This window comes from Coenobita brevimanus, chromosome 51 (assembly GCF_032717465.1).
Source record: "Coenobita brevimanus isolate Jiangsu-jjx chromosome 51, ASM3271746v2, whole genome shotgun sequence".
Lineage (NCBI taxonomy): Eukaryota > Metazoa > Arthropoda > Malacostraca > Decapoda > Coenobitidae > Coenobita > Coenobita brevimanus.
Genome location: NC_137004.1, coordinates 1,205,572 through 1,226,206, shown reverse-complemented (window position 1 = coordinate 1,226,206; position 20,635 = coordinate 1,205,572). Strand labels below are relative to the sequence as shown.

At 44.1% G+C, this 20,635-nt stretch overlaps 1 protein-coding gene across 1 annotated transcript in view; it reads left to right on the top strand.

Moving 5' to 3' along the window:
* The window catches only part of unc79 (UNC-79 domain-containing protein), a 384,753-nt gene that overhangs the window by 201,006 nt on the left and 163,112 nt on the right, over positions 1 to 20,635 (top strand). The window contains 2 exon segments of the mRNA XM_080272838.1: positions 10,244 to 10,365; positions 17,499 to 17,721. Of these exon segments, the coding sequence (XP_080128964.1) occupies positions 10,244 to 10,365; positions 17,499 to 17,721 (345 nt within the window).

Sequence of the window (20,635 nt, the reverse complement as noted above, 5' to 3'; positions counted from 1 at the left end):
ATGAGTCCTGTTCGAATGTAGCACCATGTAGCTAAGGATCTTGTCAAACCTACCCCATGGCCTTGGGTAACTAGATTCATACAGCAAAACAAGAACTTTTTAATGAGAAACTTTGGCTGGAAGGCATTTCATGTGTAACCTCTTCCTGTTACCCTATGAACATTTGAACCAAGTACAGTATAGTACAGTACACTACAGTACTACGGGTGGTGTCCAGCGCCGAAAGTCCTGTTCATCGGTATCCATTTTTGCTGAGCACTTTGGTCATGTGCACCACCATGGATGGACGACTAGATTTTTACTATTTTTATGTGCCCTTTGCTCTGCGTTTATCCTGGCAGATATTGCGTTTACTTTTGGAAGTAACAGAGTCTCCTAGATATGAGTGTAAGTTGTTGTACTAGCTGTTTTTCTTCCTTTTTGGTCCTTTTCAGCATACTCTCCTTCTCTTGTGGCCTCTTTTTCTGTTCTCTTTGCTATCCAACAGTTTTTCCTTGTTTCATTCTTCTTGTTTTGTTCTCAACCTTCTCTTTGCCTTCTCCTCTTTGGGTTAGTTATGTGTGTTTGAGTGTTTCGGGGCTTTAGGGATTTTTCTTTTTGCTGCATTCCCTTTTCTAGGGCATGCACATGGGCCTCACGTGGCATAGGTCGCTCACAACATTTTGTCATTCTCTTCCTTTTGTCTTCTCCCCCCTCCCCCCACTTTCTGTTGGGATGGTTTGATGTTTAACCTTTTCATCCTGATTTGTCATCTCTTCTGAGTTGGGCCTCCTTGCAGAACAAATCTCTTCTCAGAGCCCAACCACAGGCTATCCTTCGCCATTTCTTGGTCAACTGATTTCGGTTCATTTTCCCATTTTCTCCTTCTGCCTTGTTTTTCTCAATATAGCATCGATTTGTTGCCTGTCTGGTTAGCACGGGCTAGGCCAACAAGACAGTACCAGTGCAACTATGTTTATATGGCAGTTTGGCCTTGTTTTTGTCAACATAGTATCAACCTGAGTGCTTTATCATGGACTGGACTAAGATTATAACACTGTGGTTTTGTTAACATGGCAATTCGGGCTGAAACTATTCGGTGTGCATTTCGTGCCGAGTCAGCTTTCACCCGCCACCTTGCCCCCTGCCAATTTGTCTCCCATCTTACTGTCGGTATACAGTAATCTCTCAATTATCTCTTGGTGCTATATCCGACCCGGTGTGATATATGATGCTTTTTGCTCAGCTGTATTAAAACAGTATGTGGCTAACTTGGGCATTATCTGGCCCAGAAATGGGAAGCAATTGGCAGTACTGTGCACTTTCCAGTGCTGAGGTGTATCATCCAGCTCAGACACAGGACCCTATTGGTGTGTGGGCAGACCCCACAACTCGCCAGTCAATCACAGTGCGTTGCAGGAGCAGCTCACCTATTGCATCAAGCCTACTGCCACCCTCTCAGTCTCTCCTGTGGACGCCATATAACAAGGACATATCTGTGTGCTCTGCACTTGTTCCCCACATGATGGCCAACCCTTAGTGCTGTGATTTAGTTTGTGGCCTCCCATGCCTAGTTGCTGTTGTAGTGCTGTGACTGACCATGTGGACACTCAGTGCTCCATTCTCTAGTGCTCTAGCTACTGTATAGTAAGGATGTGTCTGTGCATATCTACCTTCCATTGATGCCAACACTAGGTGAGTGCAGTATGATTATGATTATATTATGTCTATCTATTGCCAGATGCCTTAATCCCGTAAGGTATGGCCACAAACAAATCTCCTCCATGTTGCCTGGTTCCCCGCCATTCATTGCCCTGCTCCCAACTCACACCTCTCTCACTCATATACCTGTACATTCCATCCCTCCACCTCATTCTTGGCCTCCCCCCTCCACCTCACTCACACGCGCTCTCCTCATTAGTCTCTCGCTCTCCATCCTCTCCACATGGCCAGACCACCTCATTGTATTTCTCCTGATGCTTTCCATCACATCCACATCCACACCACAGTGCCCCTTCATTTGTCTGTCTATCTTTGCATGTAACTCCACATGCTCCAATTAAATAACTCACTTCCACTGATCTCACTCTTGACTTTGTTCCCTCCAACAAGGTCTAAGCTTCACTTTCATATGTTTGAGTTGGTATCACAATACTCATGCAGTGACTTTTTTACTGCCATGCTTACTTCCCTGTTTCTTATCACTGCTTTCAAAGAACCAACAACCTTTCTTTCTTGTTGTACCCTTTCAAGCACTTCACCCTCCAAACTTCCATCCTTACTCATCACACTACCCAAGTACTTAAATGCACTCACATTTTCCATTTCCCCTTCATCCAATCTCACTTGACATCCAGTGATGTCATTTCTCTCGAAGACCATCACTTTACTCTTCCCTACATTCACCTTTAGATTCCGTTTCTTACACACTCTCCCAAACTCATCCACCAAGCCTTGCAGCTCCGTTTCGTCTTCCCTTAACAACACAGTATCATCTGCAAACAACAGTAGAGGGAGTTTACAAACACTGCCCTCTCTCATTAGGGCCACTTCAACATCCACTGCCCTACCTTGTATCTTTTATAATCCCATCCATATACAGATTGAACAACCATAGAAACATGACACATCCTTGTTTCAATCCAACATTTAAATAGAAAAATTCACTCAATTTACTATCCACACACACTGCAGCCATAGCCTCCTCATACATACTCTTCATGGTATTCAACAACTTCCCATTTACTCCATATATTCTTAATATTTTCCATATTCCTTATCTATCCACCCTGTCATGTACTTTCTCCAAATCTATGAAGGCTGCATACAACGTCTTTCCCTTCACTACAGACTTTTCCACTAAAGACCTAAGAATGAATATCTGATCTACACAATCTCTTCCCTTCCTAAATCTTCCCTGTTCTTCACCAATTAATTCCTCTGTTATTTCCCCAACTCTGTCAGTAAGTATCCTGCCATACACTTTTTTCATTACACTAAGAAGACAAATGTCCCTATGATTGCCACACACCTCTTTTTTCCCTTTTCCTTTGGACAGGGGAATAATTATACTGTACCAGACTTCCAGTCCTTCGGGACTCAACCCTCCTCCCAGGCCAATCTGCTCATCATCCATATCCATTCTACTACTATCTCTCCCCCATGCTTGAGCATTTTCACCACACGCTCCATCAATTCATGGGCCTTTCCCCATTTGACTTTCTTCATTGCTTCAACTACTTCCATCCTTCTGATTTCTTATTCTCTTTTCACCTCCCTACTTCTTCCAGCCATTACCCAGCCACTTATCCTCATATCAGTTTCATTCTCTATGTTAAACAATTCCTGAAAGTGTTCTCTCCATCTGCTCACTTTTTCTCCCTTCTCCACTTGCAATCTACCAGTTTTATCTTTCACTCCCTGACTAACTTCTTTATCACCATATCTTACTCTCTTTACCTCTTTCCAGAACATTTTATTACATTCCCTCCACTTTACTCTTAACTTCCTTTCAAATTCTTCATCCACTCTCTTCTTACTCTCTCATACTAATCTTTTCACCTATCTCTTCCTCTCTACATATAACTTTCTCTTCCATCTCTGAACTTCCGGCCCCTGCTTCCTATCCACACATTATATGCTTTCTTCTTTTGTGCTACAACTTGTCTCACCTTGTCATTCCACCCTGTTGTTCCTTGCACCCCCTTTCATCTTCTCTACACCCCATACACCACCTCACATGCTGCGCAGATTTCTTCAGTGAATGTCTTGCACACAACTTTGACGTCCCCCATCTGCTCCAAATCATATTTTCCCAATTGCTCCAACACCTCCCTCATTTATTCCACCTTTTTTTCATCTTCTTGCAACCTTTCTACCTTCCTTGTTTGGACACCTTCCTGTCCTTCTCTCCTTCTATTCCTCCATTGCATTTGAACCTTGACTTTTACTGCCACCACATGATGGTCAGAAAGTCCACTCCCTTAGCCTCTGTATTTTCTTGCATCCAGTACACACCTTCTCATCCTGTCAGTCACACACACATAATCAGTCATTGCCTTTCGTTCATTCAGTTCACCACCCAACCATCTCATCACTTGCCACATATACCTGTGGATCATTTTGTGTCTAAAGAGGGTATTGGCAATTGCCAACCCCCTTCCCACACAAATGTCCACAAGAGCACTGCCATTCTCGTCCATTTCTGCAGGCACACCCCACTCACCAACTCCTACATTCACCTCCACATTACCTACTTTTCCTTTCATATATCCAATCAAAAACACTCTTTCATTCCTCTGAGACTTTTCCATGCATGCTTCCACATTTGCCCAGAGCTCTTCTCTCACTCTACATGCTTGATCTTGTGTTGGTGCATACACACATATGTACAGTACTGTATCAGTGCTGTATTGTATTTTGTGCTTGATTTTAATCTGTTCAAGGGTAATATTGTTGGAAAGGTTTTTGGATAGAGGATTGAGATGAACAGCTTAGGGTAGGGACACATTATGCGGCTCAGTGATGAATGGATAGCCAGTTAGGGGTACCTATGCAATATAAGGCATGCTGCAATATCTCACAAAGGGGCTGGCTGAATTACGCCTGATAATTGTTAGCTTACTGTAGTTGACGTGCAGAATTGGTCAGTATTGCATGAGAGTTTGATTTTATTATTGATGACCAGATTGAGTTTTTTCAGTCAGTATTCCATTTTAAACTTTATTATTTGGAATATCTCAGTTCCCAAGGTTAAGTGTGACACCCTTTCTCATAATAATTTCTAGTCTTGTCCACTGTCACCCATCCTGTACAGTTTTTAAGGTTCAGTTTAATACCTCTGCCAGAAATATTAATATCGATAGGAAAATTATCATAATAGTTCTTAGTAACTGTATGTACAACACAAATTTTTTGGCACCCTTTGTAACATGCCAAGATGTTCTCCATACAGGTAGGGATTGCAAAACACCCTGTCTTGTACCATGGTTTCTTTATTGGATATTCATCACACAATAATGTTGCCTATGCTTACAGCTTCCCCTCAAAGGCCTCGTGCGTAGCAACCCAGGTCATAAACCTTCTCAACCTCCCTTCACCTCGGGAGGCCGAGCCCTTACACAGACCCATAGCCGTGCGACTGGAAGAAATATAGAAGAAATATCATTTACTTTAACCAAGCTTTTACACCGATGTAAAGTAGCGCCGCACTGTTTTCTCATCATCACAGATACTTCACTGACTAATATGAGGTACAGGCAAATCTTGATATATGATACCCCTATATGCGATTCCCCGGATTAGTGATAGGGGTAGAAATACCACCCTACACTGCCTAACAATGTTCAAGCCCTGGTTTAACGATGGGTCCTCCTATGTTTCATCTGGAAGTGATTGGGTTTGAGGGCTTTGAGGAGGATGAGTGAGTGCTTGGGAGCACCACTTGTCCCCAAGCCTTGGGGGAGATAGCAAGGATGACAACCAGGACCAGACATGGACTTACAAGAAGTAAGTGATGGAGAGGTGTTTGATATTTTCTGACCTGTTTTTTATGGTTTTCAGATTTTATTCCTTCGTTTTAGGTAGGAGGAGGCCGTAGCACGGGCCGAACAGGGTAGTACTCCCGAGGGGAATGGGAATGCTGGTGATAGGGAGAGCTGGAGCTCCTGTTTCACTAGCTATCTAACCATCCCCCTTTGCTGACCTTTTCAGTGTGACAGTAACATGGAGAGTAGACCAGCATACTCTCCCAAACATTTCCTCTAACTATCTATGCACTACACCACATGCAGTTTACATTTCACACAACGTATCCCACTACGTTACAGGGGTTGGCGCCAGCAAGGGCATGAGGCCAGAAAACTTTGCCCCCGCTACCTAGTGGCGGACTTCTGGGGGGAGGCGTGGCGGGGGTTCCGCCAGCATAGATCGTGTGTCCAGGGCAAGATGGGGCTCGGGCCTGTGCTAGAGGGTACAGGGCATTGCGGTTCCCAGGCTGCCGCTTCTGCCCAATAGAGAGGGGCCCGAACCTGGGAGTAGCACCCCAGGAGGCTGCCCTATCAGTGGGTGTATAATGGCGGGATAATTGCAGTGCCAAGACGCGCTTGGAGGGTGTCCCTGCAGCTGTCCTGGCAGGGTGCCCCGAGGCCACTACCACAGCCACTGGTAAGCTGGTGGGCTAGGGGTCCCAGATCCATTGCCTGGACCTGGGACTGTGCAGTGAGTGGGACCTGTGCTGTGTCTGTCCCCCTTTATTAATACTGAAGATGACAAAACAAAATAAGTTTCAAAGCAAGCCTGAGGACAGTAAATCACCCATGGGGATGAGGGTGGGTTCATGGAATGTGGGAAGTTTGAGGGGAAGAGCAGGGGAAGCCGTTGAGGCATTCAGTAGGAGGTGCGTGGATGTGGCGTGTTTGCAGGAAGTCCGGTACAGGGGTGGATCAGCCAGAAAGATTGTTGGGAAGGACTGTTGCTATAAGTTGTTTTGGCAGGGGGGGACAGACGGATATGGAGGTGTTGGTGTGATGGTTGCGGAGAAATGGGTGGAATATGTTATGAATGTTTTGAGAGTAAGCGATAGGATATTGGTGGTGAAAATTCTGATGGGAAGAAAGATAGCTGCGATTATATCGGCATATGCTTCACAGGCAGGATTGGATGAATCAGAGAAAGATAGATTTTGGGATGATTTAATACGTGTAGTGGGTGGTATGCGGGATGATGAGATAGTGATTTTGGGAGGGGACTTAAATGGTCATGTAGGTGAAGCAGTACAAGGTTATGAAGGAGTGCATGGGGGATGTGCGTATGGTCTAAGGAATGCAGAAGGGGAAAGGATACTCGAGTTTGGGGAGGCAATGGACATGATTGTGTGCAACACATATTTTAGGAAAAGAGACAGTAGGTTAATTACGTATGAGTCTGGGGGAAATAGCAGTCAGATAGATTATTTTCTGGTTAGAAGGGCCGATAGGAGGTTAGTGAGGGATGTTAAAGTTATAGGAAGTGAGGAGTGTGTGCAGCAGCACAAACTATTGATTTGTGATTTGATGCTTAAAGAACAAGTGATGAAAAAGAGGACTTATGTACCTAGAAGGAAAATATGGAAGCTGAAAAACCAAGTAGTAAGGGATGCCTTCTATAGCGAGTTGAGGAGAGTGGTGGCTGAACAGGGAGCTGTAGACAGAGGCGTTAATGAACAGTACAGAGCCCTCAAGAACAATTTCTTGAGAGTTACTGATGTAACATGCAGCTGGACAAGAGGACCACCAAGACATAAAATAACTTGGTGGTGGGATGAGGGTGTGGAAGCTGCAATTAAGGAGAAAAGAAGGCTTTCCCAGGAATGGAAGAAGGGTGGTAGCAAAGAGGAATATTTGGCTGCCAAGCGTAGGGCTAGAAGAGAGGTATACAGGGCAAAGTCTGAGTCACAGAGACAATTACTTGATAACCTAAATCATGGGGAAAGGAAAAATATATTTATGGTGGCAAGTCAGGTGAAGAGGGATAATCGGGATATCATAGGTGAGCAGTTTGTGAAGAATGATGAAGGAAGGATAGTGGTGAACAGTGAGGATATTAAAGGTGCATGGAGAGAGCATTATAACTGGTTGTTGAATGAGGAGTTTGACTGGGACAGGGAAGGTTTGGAGCCAGCAGATCCAGTGTCTGGCCCTTGGCCTTCGATTGATACTGCTACTGTGAGTGAGGCAATAGGCAGGATGAAGGTGGGGAAAGCAGCAGGTGTGTCTGGGTTGACTGCCGAAATGTTGAAAGCCTCAGGCGATATAGGGGTGAGTTTAGTCACTGACCTGATAAATAGGATTATTTATGAGTGTGTTGTCCCAGATGATTGGCTGAAGAGTGTAATTGTAAATGTGTATAAAGGGAAGGGTGATGCCCTGGAAAGAGGAAATTATAGAGGTATGAAGCTTTTAGATCAGATAATGAAGGTAATGGAGAGAGTTTTAGAAGGTATGATTAGAGAAAGAGTGAATATTGATGAGATGCAGTTTGGGTTTATGCCAGGTAGGGGGACCACTGATGCCATATTCATTGTTCGACAGCTTCAGGAAAAATATATTGGTAGGAGAAGGGATCTTTATTTTGTTTTTGTTGATTTGGAAAAGGCCTTTGACAGAGTCCCTAGAGAGGTGGTGAAGTGGGCAATGAGAAAGCTTGGCTTGGAGGAGTGGCTGGTTAGGGTGGTTATGGCCATGTATGTGGGTGCTCACACCCAGGTAAGAGTGAATGGAGATTTGAGTGATGAGTTTTCCGTGAATGTTGGTGTGCATCAGGGGTCAGTTTTGAGTCCCATGTTTATCATTGTACTTGAAGCCCTTTCACGTGACTTTAGAAACGGACTTCCGTGGGAATTGTTGTATGCTGATGATTTGGTGTTGATTGCAGAGAATGAAAGGGAGGCGGAGGAAAGGTTTAGGAAGTGGAGAGATGGTATAGGGCAAAAGGGTTTAAGGGTAAATGCAGATAAAACAAAAATGATGATATCTAGGGTTGGTGGCGGTACTGTCAAAGACGAGGGAGAGTGGCCATGTGCAGTTTGCCACAAGGGCGTGGGAAGTAATTCCATCTTGTGCGGTGTTTGTAATAAATGGGTGCATAAGAGATGTAGTGGTATCAGAGGTAGACTTCGAGATAATGCTGATTTTATGTGTGCGGCGTGCCGGGGTGAGCAGATGGAGATTGTCAGACGTGAAAGGATTGAACTTGCTGGTGAATCTCTTGAGTGTGTGGAAGAGTTTTGTTATTTGGGAGACATGTTGTGTGCTGGAGGTGGGGCTGGAGCTAGCTCTGTGGCTAGGGTGAGAAGTGGTTGGAAGAAGTTCAGGGAGCTCTTGCCTCTCCTGACATTGAGAGGACTCTCCCTACGTGCTAAGGGGTCTTTGTATGCAGCATGTGTTAGGAGTGTAATGTTGTATGGTAGCGAGACCTGGGCAGTGAAGGAGGAAGATATACGCCGGCTCAGACGTACAGAAATGACAATGATTAGGTGGATGTGCAGTGCGTCCCTGTGTCCAAGGCCTGGAGGGGCTGGGTTTACGATGGAGGAGTTGAGAGGTAGGATGGGACTGGTGTGTATTGGTGTTGTGATGAGGAGAGGTAGATTGAGATGGTTTGGACATGTGGAGAGGATGGTGGATGATAATTGGGTGAGGAAGGTGAGAAGTGTTAATATTGGGGGTGGGGTTATGAGGGGTAGACCGAGAAAGACATGGGACGAGGTCGTTAAGTGTGACCTCAGGGTTAAGGGACTGAACAGGGAGGCTGCAATGGATCGTGCAGCGTGGAGAGCCGCCATTAGGTGACCAAGGCCGACACATGCAAGCATGTTGGAGCCTCTAAAAACGAAACGAAACTGTGACATCCAGCTCAAGCTGGATTTTTGCCTAAGTTAAAGAAAATATCCATGCTCTCTATGGCCAAACTGCAGTAGATATTGACCTGATAATTCGCACACACACATACTGTACTGCAACATGTTCTCTTAAATATTTTACCCATAAAACTGGTCTTTGGAAAAAATAAAATACAGTATACTGCGGTGGCTGAATCGGTAGAGAGGCGGCCTGCAGTCCTGATGGACCCAGGTTCGAATCCCGGTTGGGGCAGGGAACAGTTTAAGGATTTGAATTCCATAAAAAGCAGACTTTCCTGATCTACCAGATGACCTGCCGACATGTCATAAAAGTACCCCCGCTAATACCAGTACACCAGTCCTGTGTGAGACAGCCTTAGCATGTATTCAGTATGGACGGTGGGTGTTAGCGCCGAAGTGGTGACATGTGGAGGTGTAGGAGGACTACTGGGCCTTGGGATAGGCTACTGTCCCCGAGATATAGGCCCTGAAAGCCTTTGCCCAGAGTCGGACACATAAAAAAAAAAAAAAAAAAAAAAAGATATTATTTCAGCAGCCCAGAGTTATCTAACCTCAAACCATTGTCGCAGCCAAACAATGGCATACATCAACCTGAAAATATTGATATATATGTTATTCTTTATCACATCCTCTATCAGTTGAGAAGACGAGAAGACAAATATGAGAAACTGAAATATATATATTTTTTATTTATTTATTTATTTAATTTTTGCACATGGGTTGCACTTCTGATTTCAAGTTTATCATAGTTTATGGGTTAAGGTAAATAAAATAATCTCTGGGAATTTCAAGAATAAAATTAACAATGCATCATCATTTTAAGGGGGTTACAACTATCCAACATCTTCCCATTCTATCCAATAGGCTGGTGGTAGTGAGGACAAAGGTAGTGCCAAGGTGATGAATCTGGTCCTGCGACATCTGTCTGTCCTGATGGGGTTTAGTCCCACTGAACGCTGCTTCATCATCTCACCCACTAGGTTAAGGTAGGTCAAGCAAACACACTCAGACACCAGGCTAATGTAGGCCACACAAAAGCACATGAACACAGGCTAAGGTAAATCACACAAACATCAAGCAAAGATAGATCACACAATCATCAAACCAAGGTACATCACACAAACATTAAGCCAGGATAGAGAACACAAACATCAAGCTGAGGTACATCACACAAACATCAAGCTGAGGTACATCACACAAACATCAAGCTGAGGTACATCACACAAACATCAAGCTGAGGTACATCACACAAACATCAAGCTGAGGTACATCACACAAACATCAAGCTGAGGTACATCACACAAACATCAAGCTGAGGTACATCACACAAACATCAAGCTGAGGTACATCACACAAACATCAAGCTAAGGTACAGATGTCGGAATAAGTTCGTTTCCTTTTCCGTGGACTAAGGTGTTTGTAACACTGCTTGATGGAGAGCTATCCCCTCCTCCTCCCTTCCTCATTGTCCCACACTCCTACCCAACCCTCCCACCTTTCTCTCCGACCCCATAACCCCACGCGGTACGCTTCGTAATCTCGCTCGCAGCCAGCTAGAGGTTTCTGTACTTCAAGCACCTCTCTGATTACGTGTAGCCCAAACAAATAATAAAGGAATAGTACAGTATATATATTAGAAACCAAGTTAGGAAAAGGTTTACTACACTGTGTGTGTGTGTGTGTGTGTGTGTGTGTGAGAGAGAGAGAGAGAGAGAATAAATCTGCTGTGATTAAATGTTGCGGTAGTAGACACCTCGTTTACACACACGCACACACACACACACACTCAGAGAGAGAGGGGGGAGGGAGTTACAAGGAAAAGTTAGCATCTTAATGACTATGCAGCCCATACCGTGGAGATGCTTCTTGTTTCCCTGGGAATACATATCCAACTCACATTTATTCTAGTGTAAGATCCTGCCAATGAGTCCCTTAAACTTCTCTAGTGTTAACAACGTCCATGCTGAGTCAGTTCCATGTGGAGCAGATTTTGCGTGTGAAAAAGTTTTCACATAATTCTGCTGGTAAATGTTTTCGTTTACAGCTTCCAACCATGGTTGTGTGCTGAGTCCGTGTTAAGAATAAACAACTTTTCAGTGTAATGACTGTGAAACCCATCCAGATATTAAACATTTTAATGAGCTGATCTCATAGTCTACGAGTTTCTACTGGAAAAGTCCCACAGCCCTCAGGCAAACTGATACCTTAGTCTCCTGAACTCTTTTTAAGTCGACATATGTCTTTTTCAAGCGACCAGAATTCTACAGCAACACAGGAGGTGGCCGCATTAAGGAGATATAGACTGTGAGAACTAAAAAGATGAACAAGAAGCCTCGGACAAGGACTGACCAAAAGATGATGACCAAGGACTGGACAAAGGACATGGTATGGATCGCAACACGGAATGTAGGGGGTGCAAATGATGAGGTGAAACAGAGAGAGAGAGATTGTCCAGGTGCTTGAGGGTGCAAAAGTGGATGTATGTGGAGTAACTGAAACTAAATGGCGAGGTGAGAGTGTGAGAGAATGGGAGTATGGATGGGGTATATGTGCTGGAGTAGGGGAGAATGAGAGGGCAAAAGAAGGAGTGAGTATTCTTGTGAGTAAAAGATGGAGGAAGAACATAAGAGAATATGGATCATTTGGGTCGAGGATTGTGTGGGTAAGATTGAAAGTTGGAATACAAATGTGGGCGATTGTGTGCATGTATGCACCAACGCAAGATCGTGCAAGTAGAGTGAGAGAAGAGTTCTGGACAAATGTGGAAGTTTGCATGGAAAAGTTTGGAAGGAATGAGAGAGTGTTTTTGATTGGTGAAATGAATGGTAAAGTAGGGAATGTGAAGGTGGATGGAATAGTTGGTGAGTGGGGTGTGCCTGTTGAGATAGATGAGAATGGCAGTGCGTTAGTGGACATTTGTGCTGGGAGGGGGTTGGTGATAGCCAATACCCTCTTCAGGCACAAAATGATGCACAGGTATACATGGAAAGTGATGAGATGGGCGGGTGGTGAACTGAATGAAAGGAAGGCAATGATTGATTATGTGTGTGTGGATGAAAGGATGCAAAGATGTGTAATGGATGCAAGAGCTTATAGAGGCTGGGGGAGTGGACTTTCTGACCACTACTTGGTGGTGGCCAGAATCAAGATCCAAGTAAGATGGAGAAATAGAAGAGGGGAAGGACGGGAAGAAGGAGTAGTTGCAAGGAAAGTGGAAAGGTTCCAAGAGGATGAGAAAAAGGCAGAATATGAGAGAGAAGTGGAGGAACGATTGGGTAAATATGAATTGGAGCAGATGGGAGACGTGGAATGTGTGTGCAGGATATTTACAGAAGAAGTATGTGCAGCATGTGATGTGGTGTGTGGGGTGAAGAGAAGATGGAGGGGGGTGCAAGGAACAGCATGGTGGAATGAAGAGGTGAGACACGCTGTGGCATAGAAGAAGAAAGCATACAATGAATGGATGAGCAATAGGGGTGTGGAAGAAGTTGAGAGGCGGAAGAGAGAGTTATATGTAGAAAGAAAGAGAGAGGTGAAAAGATTAGTAAGAGAGAGTAAGAAGAGAGTGGATGAGGAATTTGGAAGGAATTTGAGTGTAAAGTGGAGGGACTGTAAGAAAATGTTCTGGAAAGAGGTGAAAAGAGTAAGACAGGGTGGAAGTGAAGTTAGCAGGGAAGTGAAAGATAAAAATGGTAGATTACTAGTGGAGAAAGGAGAAAAAGTGAGCAGATGGAGAGAACACTTTAAGGAATTGTTGAACGTAGAGGATGGAAGTAATGCGAGTATAAGTGGCTGGGAGAAGGAGGGAGGTGAGAAGACAGGAAGAAATCAGTAGGATAGAAGTTGTGGAAGCAATGAAGAAAGTTAAATCGGGGAAAGCCCCAGGAATTGATGGAGTGTGTGGTGAAATGCTGAAGCATGGAGGAGAGATAGTAGTAGAATGGATGTGGAAGATGTGCAGATTGGCCTGGGAGGAAGGTAGAGTCCCGGAGGATTGGAAGTCAGGTATAATTATTCCCTTGTACAAAGGAAAAGGGGAAAAAGAAGTGTGTGGTAATCATAGGGGCATTTGTCTTCTTAGTATAATAGGAAAAGTGTATGGTAGGATACTTATTGACAGAGTTAGAGAAAGAACAGAGAAATTAGTTGGAGAGGAACAGGGAGGCTTTAGGAAGGGAAGAGGTTGTGTAGATCAGATATTCATTGTTAGATCTTTAGTGGAAAAGTTTTTAGAGAAGGGAAAGAAGTTGTATGCGGCTTTCATGGATTTGGAGAAAGCATACGACAGGGTGGATAGACAAGGATTGTGGAAAGTGTTAAGAATATATAGAGTAGATGGGAAGTTGTTGAATGCTGTGAAGAGTATGTACGATGGTGCAAAGGCTGCAGTGCGTGTGGATGGTGAACTAAGTGAATTTTTCTCTTTGAAAGTTGGGTTGAAACAGGGATGTGTCATGTCTCCATGGTTGTTCAATCTGTACATGGATGGGGTAAAAAAGAGGTACAAGGTAAGGTAGTGGATGTTGGAGTGGCCCTGGTGAGAAAGGATAGCGTTTGGAAACTCTCTGTACTGTTGTTTGCAGATGATACTGTGTTGTTGAGTGAAGACGAAGGGGAGCTGCAAGGGTTGGTGGATGAGTTTGGGAGAGTGTGTAAGAAACGGAATCTAAACAGCAGGGAAGAAAGGTTGCTGGTTCCTTGAAAGCAGTGATATGAAACAGGGAAGTGAGCATGGAAGTGAAAAAGTTACTACATGACAGTATTGTGATACCAACTCTAACGTATGGAAGTGAAGCTTGGACGTTGCTGGAAAGACACAAGTCAAGAGTGAGAGCAGTGGAAATGAGATATTTAAGAGGAGCCTGTGGAGTCACATGGAGAGACAGGCTGACGAATGAGGATATAGAGGGGCGTTGTGGTGTGGATGTGGATGTGATAGGAAGCGTAGATGCATATACCTGTGGAATAGCCTGTACAAAGAGATTGTCCAGTAAAAAATTTAAAGAAGTTCAAAGCACAATTTGACTTATTGAGAAACAGAGACAGGACACCACGAGCATAGCTCATTTCCTGTATATCACAGCTAAGTAACTACAACTAGGTAAATACAGTACATAGACATAAATGCCAGGCTTAGGTTGGCTGTACAGATGCACACAATTATTCACAAACACCAGGCTAATGTATGATGACACACTAACACATGCACACAAACACTAGACTTAAGTAAGTCACAGCTGTGAATCAGCTAGGGTAGGTCATAAACACTCACACAACGGCTGTGGTGGGTCATACACAGACACAGTAAAAGTAGGTTACATTATACACCAAGGTAGATCACACACAAACACCAGTTAAGGTATGTCATGCACAAACAAACATTAACTAAGGTAGGTTATACACAGATACAAGCACAATGGTGGGTCATACACAAACACCAGCTAAGATAGGTCATATGCAAACACAAAAACATCGGGGCAGGAAACATACAAACTCTTCTAAGGTAGGTCATGCAGAAACTTACAATCATCAGGCTAAGGGAGGTCTATCTATCTATTGCCAGATGCCTCAATCCCGTTTGGGGTGGTCACAAACAAATCGCCTCCAAGTCGCCCTGTCCCCCGCCATTTCACTCCCCTGCTCCCAACTCACACCCCCCTCTCTCATATACCTCTCCACCCCATCTCTCCATCTCATCCTCGGCCTCCCCCTCCCTCTTTCCCCCTCCACCTCACTCACATACACTCTCTTCGATATGTTAAAAACCAGCTTGTTCAGTATAGTAAGTGAAGAGAATAATGTACAGTAAGTCCTTATTGTCAGGGTAAGTGGTAACAGCCAATCCCGCATGACCCCATTGAAGGTGTAGGGACATGAGAATAAACATCTTTATTACATTTAATCCTTGCCAAGCTGCAGACTTCATATGAGACACAGTGAAGGTCTACACAGGCCATGCTGCAAGCCTCATGTGAGACACAGTTTACGTTGGTTGTAAAGCAATGATTCAGGAGAGGTAAACTACCTTACATATCATCAGCATGGCAGAGGTTAAGGGTAGATGACACTCCTACTTCCCTTGATGGCATCATGTTACGAAAAATCTCCCAGCATCTCGCAGGGATTGAACCACTAGAAGGCTGCCTTTCAGACTAGCACTTTCTAACTGTAATCAGGTCTATAAAAGCCCGCGTTGCCTAGAGGCCAAGCAGGGGATCCTCTCTTTGGCTCAGTGGTAACATGCATGCGTATTATGTGCAAGGGCCTGATATCGACTTTTGGCCAGACAGTGTGATTAATTTGTTAAGTCTCAGCTTGGGTATTACATTGGTTGGCAGTGGTGTGGGATGTGAGGCGAGGCATGGAGGGCAAAGATGTTGTTAGTTAGCTAACAGCGTCCTAGTCCTTACATCCCGGGGATGAGCTGTTCGGTGTGGTCTGGAGTGTCCCCAATGGTAGCCTCTGATGCTACACTACCGTGTTTTCAAAACTCACCAAATTAATCACCAAGGGGAGAAATGAGTGACGTAATGGGGTCTGTAAAAGTCCGTGTTGCCTAGAGGCAAAGTGGGGATCCTCTCTTTGGCTCAGTGGTAATGTGCGCACGTATGAAGCTGTAGGGTCTGAGATCAAATCTCAGTCAGACAAGTGATTAATTTGTTAAGTTTCAGTTCGGCTGTTACATAACCACTAGACCACCAGGCACCTCACATACAAACACTAAAATAAACTTGTGTTGGTGTTATCAGTCCATTTAAACCAGCTTCTTCTCTGTATGCAGTTCTTATTCTAAGTTAGGGATATGTTCTAAAGTACAGTATCTTAAACTTTTTGTTAATTGAAGGAAAATGGCAAGTCGCAGTATCTTAACTTTTATTTTTTGTTGTTGTTAATTGAAGAAAAATGGCAAGTCATCATTATAGGTAGCAGTGGAACTTTTTTTTCTTTTCCTTCAAAATTTACTTTGGACAACTCATCCATGGCCATGGTGGTCTAGTGGTTAGCATCACTGAGTGCAAAGCTACTGACCCATCATTGCCAGGGTTCAAATCCTGGTGCAGGCAGCTGTTATCACTCAACTTAGGTGCCCGTCCATGCTTTCTGGGTTGGTAGGTAAAATGAGTACCTTGGGTAAAACTTAAGAAAGGTATTTGTGGTGACCTGGATGATGCATTTGCCCTGTATCCCAGGATAATGGGTGACCACAGGCCCAATGGTCACCGTTATGGAAATGAGCATCATGGCTAGATTCCTCATGGTGTCTGCCCTCACCTTTATCTTTACATTTGCAGCAAAAATAAAAGTGCCTGAAAAGTGGCTTTTAATGAGGACTTGCTGTATAATCCTCCTTTATCTCTCTTCTCCATATGCAATATATTCCATCTCATTCTCTCTCCTTCATCCATATACAGTGATCCCGTGGTTATTGTGCATAATTGGTTGTTAATATGGTGTATGGTAACAAATGCACAGAATATATGGGATTTATCCTAATTGGTCCCAGGCTTCCCAAGCTCAAATCCCAATTTTCCCATTTGCAACAAAGTAGTCTTACAAAATACTGCACATACAGTACATACTATTACCATCATGGTAAGTACCAGAAACACACATAGGCAATGCTAGATTAATAGAAAGTGATGAAAAAGACACAATAAGGAAGAATATTAAGTCTGCCACTGGGTACACATACTTTGGAGAGACTTGGGGTGGGCTTGAGGTAAAGGGTTCTGAAGCTAGGGGATAGAAATTTAGTGATTATCGCCTGGGATTAACTCCTTGAGAAGGGCTTCATCTTCAAATCCCTCAAAACAGTCAGAAACCACAGACATTGCATCAACATTGTCAACTCAGGTACACAAATTGATGTTTTTTAGCCCCCAAAAAAAAAAAAAAAAAAAAAGTTACAGCAAAAGTGTAGATTTTTATCTAGCAATGATAACAAAAACCATGATAACCAACTGCACTATAACCAAGGTATCACTGTATATTCCTCCTTTCCATCTCTCTTTTTTCCGTATATAATCTGCCTTTCTTTTTATCCTCCACGTATATTCCTCCTTTCTGTTCTTCTCTTTTTGTTTTCCATATATGTAGCAGCATACTTTCTCTGCCACAGATCCTCACCAGTATTCAATGCATTCCTGTCCAACCTGTGCCATGTGCTAGACCACAACTTCAACATGGGCACACTGCTGCTACCCACATGTCTCCCTGTGCTGCAGTTCTGCCCTGCACCACACCGCAGTCCTGACTTGCGCCACCCAATATTTACATTGTGGGCCCTACAACCACACCCTCGCCGTTACTGGCTCCGCGCTGTCCTCACACTGCTCTATAAGGTGCGGTAAGGCAGGGATTTTTAGATCAGGGCAGTGTAAGACTAGATTTGTGAGGTTAAGTTAGGGAGGTTTTATAATATCTGAATGTGGTTAGAGTTGCGAGGAGTTTATGGTAAAGGTAAATGTGCACCAGGGATATGTCTTAAGCCTCCTTCTGTAACAAGATGCTCGATGTATTGTGGAATCTGAGGGCTGAGTTTCTGTGGGGGCTGTTGTATGTAGATTATTCGGTGCTAATTGCGGAGATGATTGGAAAGTGGAGGAAAGATATGTAGTTAAAGGGACTGAGAATAAATGCAAGGAAGGCAAAGGTTATATTAGTGGGGTGGATAGAGGCTCAGTTGTGAAGAGTGGACAGGGACTTGTTCCCTATACAGAAAAGAGGTTGATAGTATTGTGTGATATTTGTGGAGAGTGGGTGCAAAAGTGATGCGGCAATGTGAAAAGGAAATTCCAAGGTGTATCCATCATATAGTTTTGAAGGCCTTGGGCTTTGTTTACCACTTCATGATAGTTAACAGTGATATTAGAAGTCATGTACCTCCAGTGAGGAGTAGACTGTAGCACCAGTCGAGCAGGGCAGTACTCCCAAGGTGGATGTAAAGCTGATGACAGGGAGAGCTAGGGCTCCCTTTTCTTCAGCCCTCGGAACTAATTCCTGACCATTTCTCTTTGCTGAACTTTTTCATTGTTTCATTAGTACAGAGAGTAGGCCAGCATGCTCTCCGGTACAAGTTTCTCTAACTGTCAACATTAAACTACATGCACAGTACACACTATACACTTCCTTTTCAGAATTAAAAATAGAAAAATGGCATTATTCAAACAAGTCTCAGAGTCCCCGGGGGGGGAACCTTAAAGGCTCCCACCATCCGCCCCTCTCCTGGTGACGACTCAACGAGATGCCTGGAACCACTGTCTAACTCACTTCTTCTTCATTTTTGCAACACTCGCAGCCTTTTCTCTAAATTTCACCCTGTTGAGCACCACCTTTCCTCCTCTAAACCTCACCTTCACTTCCTGACTGAGACTCAGCTGTCTGAGGCAACTGATAGCAAACCCTTTACTGTATCCTCCTATCTATCTATCTATATACCTAGGCTGCTTCCCCCAAGGAAAGGGAGGTAGCCGAGACAGGACGACTCACTCTCCATTTACTCATCCATTCAAACACATTCATTTGCATCTTAGCCCCAAAGGGGAGAACGGACAGATCCTCACCGCACCACACCGCACAAGGGTCAACTGGGCAATGCAATCAGTGACATCCGCAGCAGGGCCCGACAGCAGAACTGGTTTACCCCTGCCACATCATAACAGACCCATCCCCTTACCCGCACCTGACTTGACTAGCTGATCAGACCAAATGCGGGAGAATATCCCCTCAGGGCTGCGTCATCACTTATTCATTCACAATTTCTCTCCATTTATTTCTGTCACGCACAGCCACTCTTCCTTGCTCAACAGACATCCCTCTCGCATCCAGCGCTCTCTTCACACTGTCCATCCATCCTATTCGTGGTCTTCCTCTCAGCCTTACACCTCTCACATCAGATCTAGTTATCTTTTTCACCAATCGCTCATTATCCATTCTCTCCATATGTCCAAACCATTGCAACACCCTCTGCTCAACTCTACCAGCCATCTCCCGAACAACTCCAGTTCTCCTTCGCACTTCATCATTTCGCACCCGATCCATACGCGTCACTCCACACATACTCCTCAGACATCTCATCTCCATTACATTCAAACTTTTCCTCTCTGCTACACCCATATTCCATGTTTCAGCCCCATATAATGCAGTCGGTACCACAACACCCTCATACAGCCTTCTCTTTACATCCAATTTAAGCGAACGACATTTAAACACTTTTTTCATTCCTCCCAGCACCTTTCCTACTTCATTTATTCTAAACTTCACTTCTGCATCTATTCTTCCATCCACAGCAACATGTGACCCTAGATATTTAAAACAATCTACCTCCTCAAGCAACTCACCATTCAAAACTATATTCATCCCCCTACCATCTATCAACCTCGTACACTTCATCACTTTACTCTTATTCTCATTTACTTTCAATTTCCTCCTTTCACACACCCTTCCAAACTCCTCTACCAACTGTCTCAATCTCTCCTCTGAATCAGTCACCAGTGCAGTATCATCTGCAAACAGCAGCTGCTTCAGATTCCACTCTCCTCCATCAACATTTACCAGACTCAGACCACCTAAAACTCTTGCATTCACCTCCCTTACAACACCATCCATGTAAATATTAAACAACCAAGGCGACATCACACATCCCTGTCGCAGCCCCACTCTCACGGGAAACCAATCACTCACAGCATTTCCCACTCTTACACACGCTCTACTATTTACATAAAAACTTTTCACCCCTTTTAGTAACCTACCATCAAGTCCATACAATCTTAAAACAGTCCACAAAGCCTCCCTATCAATTCTATCATACGCTTTCTCTAAATCCATAAATGCCCAAAACACATCCTTGCCTTTCGCTAAATACTTTTCACACACTTGTCTCACAGCAAACACCTGATCAACACATCCCCTCCCTCTCCTAAAGCCACACTGCTCATCACTAATCACTCCCTCTGTACCCTCTCTAACTCTCATAATTAACACTCTACCATACACCTTACCTACAACACTCAACAGACTTATACCCCTAAAGCTAGTACATTCATACTTATCACCCTTGCCTTTATACAACGGGACCACACAAGCACTTGCCCAGTCAATTGGCACCATACCTTTCTCAAAGCACACATTCAACAATCTTACTAACCAGTCAACAATAGTCACTCCACCACCCTTCAGGCATTCCACAGCACACCCATCCATACCTGCAGCTTTCCCTGTTTTCATCTCCTTTACTGCCTTCTCCACTTCTTCCTT